Source organism: Lissotriton helveticus, chromosome 9, assembly GCF_964261635.1.
Source record: "Lissotriton helveticus chromosome 9, aLisHel1.1, whole genome shotgun sequence".
NCBI lineage: Eukaryota > Metazoa > Chordata > Amphibia > Caudata > Salamandridae > Lissotriton > Lissotriton helveticus.
Genome location: NC_136070.1, coordinates 636984796 through 636998551, shown reverse-complemented (window position 1 = coordinate 636998551; position 13756 = coordinate 636984796). Strand labels below are relative to the sequence as shown.

Genomic DNA, 13756 nt, shown 5'->3' with positions numbered 1-13756 from the left:
CTGTATTACACTGTTGTGGACCAATAGACATGGAACTCTGCGAGCTTACTATACTGGTAATGTGCCGACTGTTTATGTATAAATACTTCCATTGGCTTTTAACACCAAGCAAAATGCCTGCAACTACATCAGGTTGATGTGGAGACAGGTCCGTACTGTAGACAAAGTCGACTGATCTCCAACTCTCTCCGATAACATCTCCAGTCCAGCAGTAATGCATCTGTCATCACTGTTAATTCTGCATGGGGTAGAGAGAGAGGTCTGCCGCAGGTCCAATTAAACAGCAGACACCACTGCAGATTTTTTGCAGTTTTATCTGAAACCTGGAAGGAGTCTGGCAGGTTCCCTGTTACTTGGCCCTTGGCCCCCTGAGATTTCCAAGCCCTCTGCAAGCCTGCATGTGCCACCTGGTTATTGACCACCACGATGCAGGAGGCCAATAGGCCAAGAAGCCTCTGAGTCATCCTCACTGAGACAAAGGACTGTGACCGAACCACTGGAATCATAGCCCAAATGTCCTGGACTTGTTCCAGGGGAAAGTCCCAAAAGTGTACCATATCGAAGAGGGCTACAATGAAAGGAAGCCTCTGACGAGTAAGGTGTGACTCTGGAATGTTGATAGTGAACCTCAATAATGTTAGGAAATTCGAATTTTTGTAGAGGTTTACCGTGACTAGCTGTGGCGAGCCTGTCTTCAACAGCTAGTTGTTGAGGAAGGGGAAGACTGGTAACTCTGACCTCATGGCCGTCATCACCTTCCAGAACATCTGGGGGCACTGGTGAGGCCAAAAGGGGGCACGACAAACTGCAAATGTTCATGGCCCACCTTGAACAACGGGTTGTGCCTGTGGGCCTGCAGATGAGAATATGCACATAAGCATCCTACAGGTTCAAATCCACCATCTAGTCTCCTAGATCCAGGGCAGCTATCACTTGGGCCAGGGTAAGCATCTTGAATGTGTCCTTCTACAGGAAAAAGCAGAGGGGTCGAAAACCTAAAATAAAGCGAAGGATGCCACACTTTTTCAAAACCAGGAAATAACTGGCCTAACATCCAGTTCCAGTCTCTGAGGCTGGGACGTTCTTTATGGCTCTTTTTTCTCCAAATGAGAGCAACGTCCTGCTGCAAAATGGACAAACTTTCCTCTGAAAAGTGCTCTGATGTGGGTGGAATAGGATGCGAGCATAAAGGAATAATAGGGTGTAGCTTCGTTGGACTAGGAGCAGGGCCCACCTGTCAGAGGTTATGGCTTGCTGCCCATGGAAAAAATGAGTGATCCTGCTTCCGACTGGGTGGTCGTGTGCTTGTGCTGTTAAGTACAGACTAAAATGCCTTACAGGCTGTTGCCGGAGGAGCTGGGGACTGAGATGTTTGTTGTCCCTGTTGACCTGGACATTGTCTGCCTTATCCCGTACCCTGAACCGAAAGAACTAGGAAGCCTATTGTTGAGGTGGTGGGCCTGCAAAGCCCTTAGCAATGCTGCAAATGGGACGAAATTATTGAAGAAGCTGCTTTGTAGGTGTTGAAGGACTAAGGAAGAGCGCAGTAACTCTATTCTATTTAAAGAGCTAGGCAGGGGAGTTGGCATCATCAAAGCATTAAAAAAAATGTTTTACCTTTGAAATAAATATATAAAATAATTTAGAGTAATACGTAACTTAAAATATTTTATTTTTACCTATATGCTACCATAGGATGTTTCGGGGCATAAAGTATGGGGAAAAGTAAAAAAGTTTATTAAACTTGGAAAAAGTTACTACAAATATTTTTTATGTTAAATAGTATTGTAAATAATGTTATATATTTATTTTTAAAGCGTCCATCCGGGCACACCAACACCAGTTCTCTTTTCCTTTCTTCTGTGATTTTCCAGGCTTAGAAAAGCGTTAACATCAACTGAACACAGTACAGAGATATGTAACCTGCCAACTTATTATTATTGTTAGTATTTACAGCTATATTTGATCATCTTTCAAAACGAGGAGGGTAAGGTTGGTGAGGAATCTGCACAATATCCACCACAATGATTGTTACTGAGGTTAAGAAACTGCTTCTTCTGATGGACACTTATCTGCTGGCTCCTCAACTGTTGAACAGATTCAAAAGAAGTACTTCCCCTAGACGGAGGGTCTGAAGGATCGGTGAAACCAAGAAACCTTTCAGCACTGAACATACGAAATGGACATCCGTTCAAACCATGAATCCTGGCAATAATGCTTGGTGAAGGTGTGAAAAGAAGCCCATGTCTCTTCTCAACAGATGTCAGCAAAAAGTAAATCCCTGGCCAGGGTAGAGGTAGAAGCCGTAGACCTTTTGGTGTTTCTTGCTTAGCTTTGGGCATAACCGATCTTAATGCAAAGAATTATCCAATCAATCAATCAATCAAGTCATTTATAAAGCGCACTACATAGCCATAAGGGTCTCAAGGCGCTGGGGGGTGGGGGTGGGGGGGGGGGGGGGGGGGGGGACAGGTGCAGCTACTGATCGAAGAGCCAGGTCTTGAGGAGACTTCTAAAGGCCAGTAGGTCTTGGGTCTGCCGTAGTTTAGTGGGGAGGGTGTTCCAGGTCTTGGCGGCAAGGTGGGAGAAGGATCTGCCGCTGGCGGTCATTCTTCGGATGCGAGGGACTGTGGCGAGGGCGAGGCCTGCGGAGCGGAGTTGGCGGGTGGGGGTCTAGAAGCTGAGACGTCTGTTGAGGTATGCTGGGCCGGTGTTGTGGAGAGCCTTGTGTGCGTGGAGGAGGAGCTTGAAGGTGACCCTCTTGTTGACGGGGAGCCAGTGTAGATATCTCAGGTGGGGGGTGATGTGGCTGCGGCGGGGGATGTCGAGGATCAGGCGTGCCGAGGCATTCTGGATGCGTTGCAGCCGTCTCAGGAGCTTGGCCGACGTTCCTGCGTAGAGGGCATTTCCGTTGTCCAGCCTGCTGGTGACGAGGGCCTGGGTGACTGCTTTTCTCGTTTTGGTGGAGATCCACTTGAAGATCCTGCGGAGCATACGGAGGGTGTTGAAGCAGGATGAGGAGTCGGCGTTGACCTGCTTGGTCATGGAGAGGGTGGCGTCGAGGGTGACTCCTGGGTTGCGTGCGTGGTCGGTGGGTGTTGGTGCTGTTCCCAGTGATGTCGGCCACCAGGAGTCTTCACAGGCTGAGGGGGTGGGGCCAAGGGTGAGGACCTCCGTCTTGTCTGATTTCAGCTTCAGTCAGCTGTTCTTCATCCATTCGGCGACGTCCTTCATTCCTTCGTGGAGGTTGGTTTTGGTGGTGTGGGGGTCTTTGGTGAGGGAGATGATCAGCTGGGTGGTGTCGGCCTAGATGATGTTGAGGTCGTGCTGTCCGGTGACGTGGGCGAGGGGTGCCATGTAGATGTTGAACAGCGTCAGGCTGAGGGAAGAGTCCTGGGGTACGCCGCAGATGATCTCGGTGGCTTTGGAGCGGAAGGGGGGGGGAGGCAGACGCTCTGGGTTCTGCCGGAGAGGAGCGATGTGGTCCAGTCCAGGGCCTTCCCTTGGATCCCGGCGTTGTGTAGGCGAATTCGTAGTGTGCTGTTGCAGACTGTGTCGAAGGTGGCTGACAGGTCCAGGAGGATGAGGGCCGCTGTTTCTCCATTGCCAAGTAGGCTCCTGATGTCATCGGTGGCGGCGATGAGGCCGGTCTCGGTGCTGTAGTTGCTGCGGAAACCGGACTGGGATGTGTCCAAGATGTTGTTCTCCTCGAGGTAGCGGGATAGTTGTTTGTTGACGATTTTTTCGTTGACCTTCGCTGGGAACGGAAGCAGGGAGATGGGTCGGAAGTTCTTGAGGTCTTTGGGGTCCGCCTTGGGTTTGTTGAGTAGGGCATTGATCTCGGCATGCTTCCAGCTCTCTGGGAAGGTTGTTGTCTCGAAGGAGATGTTGATTACTCTCCGGAGATGGGGTGCGATGGCTGTGCTGGTTTTGTTGAAGATGTGGTGTGGGCATGGGTCCAATGGTGATCCGGAGTTAATGGTGTTCATGATCTTGCTAGTGTCCTCGTCGTTGACGCTGATCCAGGACAGCAGGTGGTTGGTGCTGCTGGTGGTCGTGGGGGTGGTAGTTGTCGGGGCGGTCGTGGCGTGGACGGGCGCAGACGGGCTGGGTGGGGGCGACGGACGAATGGGAGCGAGGGGCGGGGCCGCAGGGGACGCAGCGGCGGGAAGCGGGACCGGTGAGGGGGCGCGAGGAGGGAAAAAACACACAATCAGGGAGCACAAAAATACAATATCTACTAGAAATACACGGCAGTGAGCACAGTTTATAAAAAACAAACACCGGGATAACAATGGAAGAAAGACACAGTTGGGAGAATTACCGCAGTAAGCACAAGGCAGTGAGCACAAATTACAAAAACTCCGGGGCAACAGTAGAGGGAAAAAATACAGCTGAGAAAGTTACGGGCAGTCCAAGGCCTAACAGGCGGGCCTCGAACTCGGCAGAAGCAGGGGGTAGCACGGGCGCAGTCAGGTGGAGGTACGCGGCGTGGGGAGCGACCTGCCTGGAAACAGGGTCAAGGGTCGCTCTCACTGCCGCGTAGCAGCCGCCATAAGAAGGGGAGGTGGGAGGGAGGAGCAGCTAGGTGGGGGGTGATAGACATATGGGAGCGGGGGGGGGATGGGGCCGCTGCGGCGGGAAGCAGGACCGGCGAGGGGGCGCGGGGAGGGAAAAAAACACAATCAGGGAGAACAAAAATACAATACCTACCAGAAATACTGGGCAGTGAGCACATGTTATAAAAAACAAACACCGGGCTAACAATGGAAGAAAGGCACAGTTGGGAGAATTACTGCAGTAAGCACAAGGCAGTGAGCACAAATTACAAAAAACACCGGAGCAACAGTAGAGGGAAAAAACACAGCTGAGAAAGTTACAGGCAGTCCAAGGCCTACCAGGCGTGCCTCGAACACGGCAGAAGCAGGGAGGTAGCAAGGGCGCAGTCAGATGGAGCTACGCGGCGTGGGGAGCGACCTGCCTGGAAACAGGGTCAAGGGTCGCTCTCACTGCCACGGTCCCAATGGGATAACGTCATCTTTTATACAGCTTTCCCTTTCTTACAGACAGTATAGCCCTCAAAGAAATGACCAACTGCTCTGAAACTGATAACATGTCAGGGATCGAATCAATGCAGTCTCTTCTTGTCTTTGGTGGGATGATGTTCAGGGTAGAAAGAGTTATGGCCTGTCCCAGATGGAAAGGAGATACGACCTTGGGAAGAAAAGCAGATCTTGTACGGAGAACCAGCTTGTGCGGGAACAAGAATGTGAATGGTGCCGGTACCCTCAGAGCTTGCAACTCACTGAGGCATCTCACGAAAAAATTCCCATCAGAAAGACTGTCTTACAGGTCAAAATACGTAACTAGACATTGTGAAAAGGCTCAACAGGAGCCCCATTAAAAAGGACAACACAAAGTTTAGCTACGAACGAGGTATGATAAAACATGTGGGAGAATTATTTTTTTTAATCCTTTTAGAAAGCTAATTACTATCGGTGATTTAAACAGGGATGGCTGATTTGAAAGGCAGGGGAAAGACAACAATGTTGCCATATGAACCTTAACAGTCCCCACTCCACAGCCTTGATTTGCCGACAAGTGCGCAGATCAAAGGGTATCAGAAAGAAAGACTTTTAAAGGGTTCACATTCAGCGCCATACACCATGCGAAAAACCTTTTCTATTCCCAGAATAGACTACCTTTGTGGAACGATGACAAACAGAAAGGATCCTGTTGATCACTTACTGTGGCATCGAAAAAGCAGGGGTGGAGTACATGTCACAGGAGGATGTCCTTCAGCCCTTCGCCAGCTGTGGCCATGGTTGTGACGGATACATCCACCCTCGGTAATAGTGCTCATCTGGAGAGGCTAGAGATCAGAGGCCTTTAGACTCCTGAGGAGCGAATGTTTCACATCAACCTACTAGAGCTAAGGGAGGTTCAGTAGGTGCTCAAGGATTTCCTCTCTTCCATTTAGTCAGTGTGTTCAGATCTTGATGGATAATACAACTACGATATGGTATATAAACAGCTGGGAGCTGCAGAGAAGCAATGAGGCTTCCGAGACCACTGTCCTTCTTGGAACACAGGAAGTACAGAGAGTAGCACCCCTGCCCAATTTCTTGCTCTAGCAGCAGCTCCCCAGTTCCTTTCTGCAACAGGACTGATATCTCCTACTGATGAATGCACAAATATCCTGCAAAGGCGAGGGCTGCTGGGGGAATGTGGACATGGGCACCTCGAAGGGCAGGGAATACCCCTCTTCTACCACTTTAAGGAACCACTGGTCCAATGTTCAGCCTTTCTAGGGGGGTAAAATGAGAGAGATCCCTTTTCCTCCAAGGACAAGATAAAGTGACTTCACAGGAGGTGCAAACGTTAAACATGAAGAGGTTTACGAAAGATGCTCTTACTGATGGCCTTAACCTTTTCCATTGCACCTGTATTGCCTGATCAGAGGATTTAGCTGTTGTAGGATCTGCATTGTCTGATGCTGTCTGAACATGGCTCTGGTGACCAAGTCTGCTTTTTCAAGACCAGCTTTTATTATGTGTCACCAGGAGTCCGGCTATTCTTAAAAACTTCTGAGAAATGATCTTGCAGGTGAACCTGTAAACTAGGTGACACCTGGGCCTCCATTACCCACAAGGTATGAAGAGATAGGAATGACTGATCCTCTTCAGTAGGCCAGTATCCCTGAGCTCAAGCCCTGTTAATGGCAGGAGTTGATGTTTGTGTGGACCATGTCTCTCTAATAGGGTTCAGGAAAACCTCAATGGAAGGCAGGAGTGGGTCTGCTGAAACAGTTGCTGATTGGAGAACTTTGGTCAGTATATTTGATTAAGATTCCACAGATTGCAGAAATAACTTTAGAAGGAGTTTTCCAATCCACTAGCGTTCTGGAGCAGCAATAGATCTGCCGCATACAAGGTTTGGGCGGTGGGATGGAAAAGATGCATGACATCTCCCACAGGGACAGGATCCGAATCAGTGCCAAAGATATCCATCTTCCTCTGGATATAAGCCTGTAGGAATTTGAGCCAGTATAACATCTCTCTTCAAATAGTCTTTGAGAGCCCCGCCTGGGATATTGAGTTTTCACTGGGACAGCTGGAGGTTCAGGTACCAAAGTTGGTGGAAGAGGCAGCGCCAATGAAGCAAATAGAGTTGGCTCTAGTGGTGACCACAGATTCGTCGGTGAGAGTTTAGAAGCTAGGATGATGTCAGCAGGTCCCGGGTGAGGCACAATCTGCATTAGTGGAATGTCTGGGCCTGGGTAGATACACCAGCAGGGTGTAAGTCAAGAGCAGCTCAACATGGTCTTTTCAGGCCTGAAGTTGCCCCAGAGGGGAATCGTTGCTTGTTGAAATATGTCCCAGATAGTCTGCAGAAAAGAAGTGGGATCAACACCAGAAACTCGGGGTAAACCGGCATCGAGGCAGTGGAAAATGGCTGCAGACCCAGAGGAGCCGGATGCTGGGCCGACAGATGGTGGGGTATTCTGTGGAGGAGGAACAACCACCAATTTTTGCTCTGATATATGGGCCTCATGTGGATGTGGATTTAGTGGCTTACCTCGGGATCAAGAGTGTTTTGGGGACCTGAGTGCTTCTTTTTCTTTTGTCATCTTTTCTCCCAGTACAACTTGAAGGACGGTGAAGAGCGAGACCTGGAGCGGGACCAAGTCCTGGAACAAAAGTGACAACAGGATTGCAGATCATCCTGGGCCTTGGTCATAAACAACTTGGCTTCTTATTCTTTAGTGGCCTTGAGCATTGTACTGTGCCACTGTGAGCAAGAGTGGGGATCATGCCTGGTGCCAATCATCAGACACACTCCTCGTGAGGATCAGTTATAGACATTTGCTTGTCGATGGTTAAAAAAAAGAGGTTTAAAACTTAATCTCTTAGGGCCTGACATATTCCCTAAACTCGCAGTGTTTTAAGCAACAATTCTGTGAGGAGAGCCTCTTGGGAAATCTCTGAAAAGATGGGAGCTCTGGATCTGCATCAAAAATCATAGGAAAATAGGAATTATTGTCTGTTGCGCTTTATGGTGCCAGTGACATTGATGTGATGCTTTATGAGGAGCCAGTACTCCCCTACTGGTGCCAATGCGGTATGGAAATTTTTCATATACTGTCGAGCCTGGGGCTATTAAATAGGTTAGGAACCTGCAGGCAGAAGTGACAATCAGAAATAGGGAGTGTTATCGCACAGAATTTATGGTACTCATTTACAGTAGCATGGGGAGCAAATCCAGCTTTTCCGGAATGCAACAAACTCAAACCTGCAAATCGCATATGTTAACAGTGAACAAATAATCACCAATCATCAGTGCCAGCTTGTGATGCGGGCCCCCTGAGATTGCACCAAAGGGATTCTTCTCTTGCATTAGCAAACCTTTTAAACGAGAATGAGACTGGTGAAGTCTTTTCTTCTTGCTTTAGCTGATCTATAATGACTGTTTTATTGAAATACTCAATTAACTGTGACATTAAAATAGAGAACATGTACACGAGAAGAGGGGCAGAGCAATAATCCTAGAAGAGAGGAACAATGGGTGTTGTGCACCAAAGATGAAATGTGCAAAATGGAGATAGGAGATATTTGAAGGGAAAGCAGGGGAGAGAGGGGTTGTTCTGAATGGAGAAACAAGGAGTACTGAAAGCTATATAGGAATCAACAAGAGAGGAAGGGAAAACAACTCGGGAGCACTCCTACTCCCCTTGCATTATATCATGAAATCAACAGAGGAGGGTACCCTCAAAGTAAGAGAAGAGCAAACATGTTTGAAAGTCACAGTGAAAATCTACTGTGGAAAAAGACCCATTAGGTTTCTAGAAAACCCTCACTCACAACCTAGTTGGTGACATGCTTTCTCATTGGGCCCCACCAGGAGTGCCCAAATGCTACCCAAGTGTGCTGCGACGCCAGTTTACTGTGGTGCTGGTAATGAGTGTTCAGTGAAGAGTGAATTGTGAGTTTAAAAATATCTAGATCGTGTCCAAAAAATTATTTATTGGTTTTGCTAATCAGACATGGATAAAATATCTATTGTGTGGGATAAAGAGCTAAATAAAAAGTTCAGTTTTATCCCTGGGGGTGTGGTCAACATGTTTCTGCCTATGTGTGATCGTTAATCAGGCTTTCTTCAGGACCAAGGTGTAGTGGTGAACCCCGGCCGTATGGGAGTGCTAAGGCCCACCCAGACCAGGGGTTGCTAGTGTCAAAAATATTAAAAAACACTAGGAGTACAGATTCTCTCAAGAATAGAGAGGAACCGAGTTTATTAAACTGTACAATCGTTCATTGTGCCATGGGTCACGGGAGGGGGGGTGGGGGAGGTATGGCACACCGCCCGCGACGCCAGGCACCCGCTAGGAACCTGAGAGCACCCTCTTTCAACCGGACCCCGACAAACTGAAAGCTAGCCCAGCAGCCCCAAATGGAATGACTCAGGAAAGGAATGATGAAACAGTTAACTTAAGAGAGAAGTGGATCAGAACGGGAGGTAAAGAATATGCCACATTCAGCTTATTTTATTTCTTACCAACGACTATTTGGCCAATGCTGATCACCATAAATGTCGTAATTTGGACAACCTCGCTGCATGTTTCTGAAAGAGAAAGGTATCGTAAGCAATAATATTGCAAATTAAAAGCATATTTCACCACCCCTTTTTTCAAATTAGTAAAGGACACTAGGAAAACCCTTTGCACAACCATTTTAGAATTGGGACTGTGTCGAATTCAGTCCTCCTATTCATGTTATTTCTCAATATCTGCATGGATAACAATTTAGTGGGTTCCCTTACTGCACAAGCGAAGTTGAGAAAGAGTGAAGCTATCAGCACGGATTAGTCCTCACATACAATTCCTTTGCTGATATTTTTAAGGAATCTGAGGATGACTTTACTCTTATTTGACCTACCTGCAATTAAAAAAAATTCTCTTTATTGGCATTTAACTTATAAAAAGTACAACACAATAACAATTATCTGTATCAGAAGGGGGAGAAACAGGGAGGTGGGAAAGTGGGGAGGGATGGGATGTCGGGGGCAGGGTCTAAGGGTAGTGCCACCATAAAAAATCCAAAATTAAGCAGATGATATCGTCAATTTTTACAGTGCACATTGGTAAACCTAGTAATAGGTACAGATAGGCAGACCCCTAGGATATCGCGGCAAGGATTTGCAAATTTAAGAGGCAACACAATTAAAATTTAGCGGCACAAAAATGAAACATTTGCAGCATTATACTGGCACTTTATTTTACTCAGAATCATTCCTTTTTAGCATTATATGAATAGAACCTGTTTTAGTTGAGTATTCCACTTTGAAATAGGCATGTTTAAGTTTCTACTGCTGTACAGAAGCACAGCTCCAATCCTAATCTTGTGGGAGGGGGTTGTATTTCTCCCTGGGGTGTTCTAGCACTCATATATGCACCCCTGCCGGGAACCACTGCCTCTCGGAACCAAAAGGCATGACACCTTCTCAGGCAACCTAGACGCAGGACTGTAGTGGGTGGAGCAACTTGTGGTAGTGTAGTACGTTTTCCACAGTCAAGTAGGCATAAGGTAAAGCTTATACAAATATTACTTAGCGATGGTCTGACCAGAAATCACAACTCTGCCCCAGTCATCATAAAGGAATGCATAATGATATCCCTGAAAAGAAACTCTCACGCATCCAAATATATATTTCTTTTCAGTGAAGTAGCTGAGAAATGAATCCTTTATAGGAGTTGTGCAGTCCCTCATGGTGTTCTCCTGGGTTGTGTTTTACATTAGAGGGTGGACCGGGAGCCCAGCTCATTTGGAGAAGTTGCCTCAATAAACATATATTTCTCTGTTCCCTTATCTGAAAATAACTAGAAAACAAGTTATAAAAGGAAATAAGAAACAACTTGTTATGTATGCTAACGATATCTTTAGCTGCCTGGCAGAGGTCATGTCAACACCACACACAAAGTTCATTATATAATTTGCAGAGATGGGCTTTGGAATAGCCCCATTGAGTCACTGGCTTATTTTTGCAAGTCCCCCTTCAGTCAGTGGCTTGATCATGTGCTGATACCAGTCCATGGGTTTTTGTAAATGTCTTAGTGTGTCTGTTCACTGACTGTTGAGATCTCAACTCTTGCCCTCTGCACTACCTTCATGAGAAACCTTGGGCTTTTGAGCCGACCTTGAGAGTCAAGTATTGTCAAATGGTTGTTCTTGTCCCAGTTTGAAAAGCCATACTAGGATGGAATTCAGGACACTAAAAGCAAATGACCCCAAGCATCACGATCAGAGCCCATCTCTGCTCTGTATCCCCCCCCCAATTGGGTCTGATGCCCACGAATCAGCATTTCTCTTGAGGCCTATACTGGTGTGTCTATAAACCTGGATAAGTTTGCACTGAGAGAAAACTGCTGTCGTTTGTGTATAGTAAGTACACAGAACCTTATGATGGATACAGGGACAATTAATCATTCTACTAAAAAGGCCTAGTGCACTGCCTGGTTTTTCTTTGTTCGCCATAAGTTGGCAGGGTATGCTCAGACGCGAGTCCCTTGCTCACTTTGCCACTGGATTCAAGCAAGCCGGGCTAAAGAAGGCTGAAATGCCAGAAACTGGTCCTTGATAGCTTGTTTCCGGTCCAGGGAAGGCATGGCTTGGCAGTTCGGGCTGGACTGTTCCCATGAGGCACAGGGTCAGACTGATTTGCATATGGCCATGTCTGAACTGGGGTGGCAGAGTGGGCTAAAGAACGGTGATGGATTAAACCCAGATCAGTTGACAGGGGGTGAGTGCTTGTATTGTCAACGCTCCGTCCATCATTTCCTTTGGTTTTTCTTTGTTCGCCATAAGTTGGCAGGGTGTGCTCAGACGTGAGTCCCTTGCTCACTTTGCCACTGGATTCAAGCAAGCCGGGCTGAAGAAGGCTGAAATGCCAGAAACTGGTCCTCGATAGCTTGTTTCCGGTCCAGGGAAGGCATGGCTTGGCAGTTCGGGCTGGACTGTTCCCATGAGGCACAGGGTCAGACTGATTTGCATATGGCCATGTCTGAACTGGGGTGGCAGAGTGGGCTAAAGAACGGTGATGGATTAAACCCAGATCATTTGACTGGGGGTGAGTGCTTGTATTGTCAACGCTCCGTCCATCATTTCCTTTGGTTTTTCTTTACAAACAGCTAAAGGCATACAATCATATTGCAAAGTGCTTATATGGAAGAAAGAAAAGATGTTGATGGGGGTTCAACATTAAGTTAGAGTATCAGTGGAGAAGAGGAATGACCATTATCAGGGACCTTTGGACGGTTGACAATTTGATGTCCTTCCGGAAAATAAATTGTGAATATAGTCTAAACAACTCTTAATCGTGGAAATACAAACAATTCCCAAACTGTATAAAATAAATGTGAGACTCAGCAACATTCTCTTTGCAAATCTTCTCCCCTTTGCATATATTTATGAATATGGGGACAACTGTCTCAACAACTACCGTGGCTGTACTCAGGTCGTGTTGGCGAGAAAAACTTTCAGTTCAATTGAATACTAACGATTGTTCTGCCCTTACAACTTTTCATAATAAAGGACTCAGAGAAGCACAATTACAATACAGATATTTTATGATGTTACATACATGGCACTGGACACTATATAGAAAAGTCTTCCAATCTTAGCACCAATTGCTGTTGTTGGAGAGGTCACCTAATAGAGTGCAATATAGGATATATTTACTTTGCCACTGCCATGCATCGATCGGTTACTGGTCCTAGATATGGTCCATGACAAGATAGTCTAGGGGGTTTCATTTCCAGATCAAGCTCTCCTTGATAATTGAGTGGTTTATGCTTATTGCCTGGTGTGGGCACTCATAGGATGAGCTGGTTTACTAAAGCATTGGGTTTTGCAAAACGTTGCTGTTGGACCTGGCCCTTTTGGCAGGTTCACCCCGAAACTTTTTTGCTTTTTCCTAGCCTGTCTCTGGAACCTGGTGTTGGTGATTTTAGGCCTTTGCGCACTTTTTCACTGTGGTACAGTGTAAAGTGCGTGAGCTCTCTGTGTATGTGTGGGGAGTGACCTGCCCTCCCATAGGAATGAATGGGGAATATGTATTCCAATGGTAGTTCCTGATGTGTGGGGAGTGCAGGGTCGAGTTTGATATGTGCGAACTCGTGAGATTGAATGCTGCGTAATGATGTATGCGGCATGATTGTGTCTAGTGTAGAAGTGCCACTTTTAGAAGTTGGCATATTTGTGTAATTTGTGTCTGGCGTGTGATTGGCTGAGGCTGGCTGGTGAGCCTGGCTCCAAGAGTCTGGGAGGGTCTGCCCCGGTGGTGAATGGAGTGTTTAGCATGCTGATGTGAGGGGAGGAGTGAGCCTGGGCCTGCTTGTGGACTGTCTGGTCTGAGGGTCCTGAGAGAGGCTGGGTTTTCCCCACACAATGCTGGCTCCACCCCCTGGGGTGCGTCTGATGTCCCTAGCCTGGTCAGTGAAAGGAATTCCCTATAACCAGTTCTAGCTGGTTCTCACACTGCCTGCACCCTACTAGACAAAGGATTTCCCTGTATAAAAAGGGGCTGTGTCCCCTTCCAAAATGTTCTTGTTTCTAACTTGAATCCTGCCAGGGGCGTGCTGCTGCTTGGGCCCAGGGGAATCCCTGGGCCCTACCCAGCCCCTGGATACCTGATGGACTTTTCTTTCCTGGGAGCTACTGTGCTCCACCTAATGTCTTGGACTGTTGAGGTCCTGAAGCAC

General features: G+C 47.3%; 1 protein-coding gene across 6 annotated transcripts in view; it reads right to left on the bottom strand.

Moving 5' to 3' along the window:
- LOC144782893 (uncharacterized) overlaps positions 1-13756 on the bottom strand; it is an 853036-nt gene that overhangs the window by 485255 nt on the left and 354025 nt on the right. For all 6 annotated transcript variants that reach the window (XR_013601298.1, XM_078662148.1, XM_078662146.1 and 3 more), the window contains one exon: positions 9556-9621. Coding sequence is in view for 5 of the 6 variants with exons in the window: in XM_078662148.1 (XP_078518274.1) it covers positions 9556-9621 (66 nt within the window). In the remaining variant the exon portion in view is untranslated. The remainder of the gene's footprint in view (positions 1-9555; positions 9622-13756) is intronic.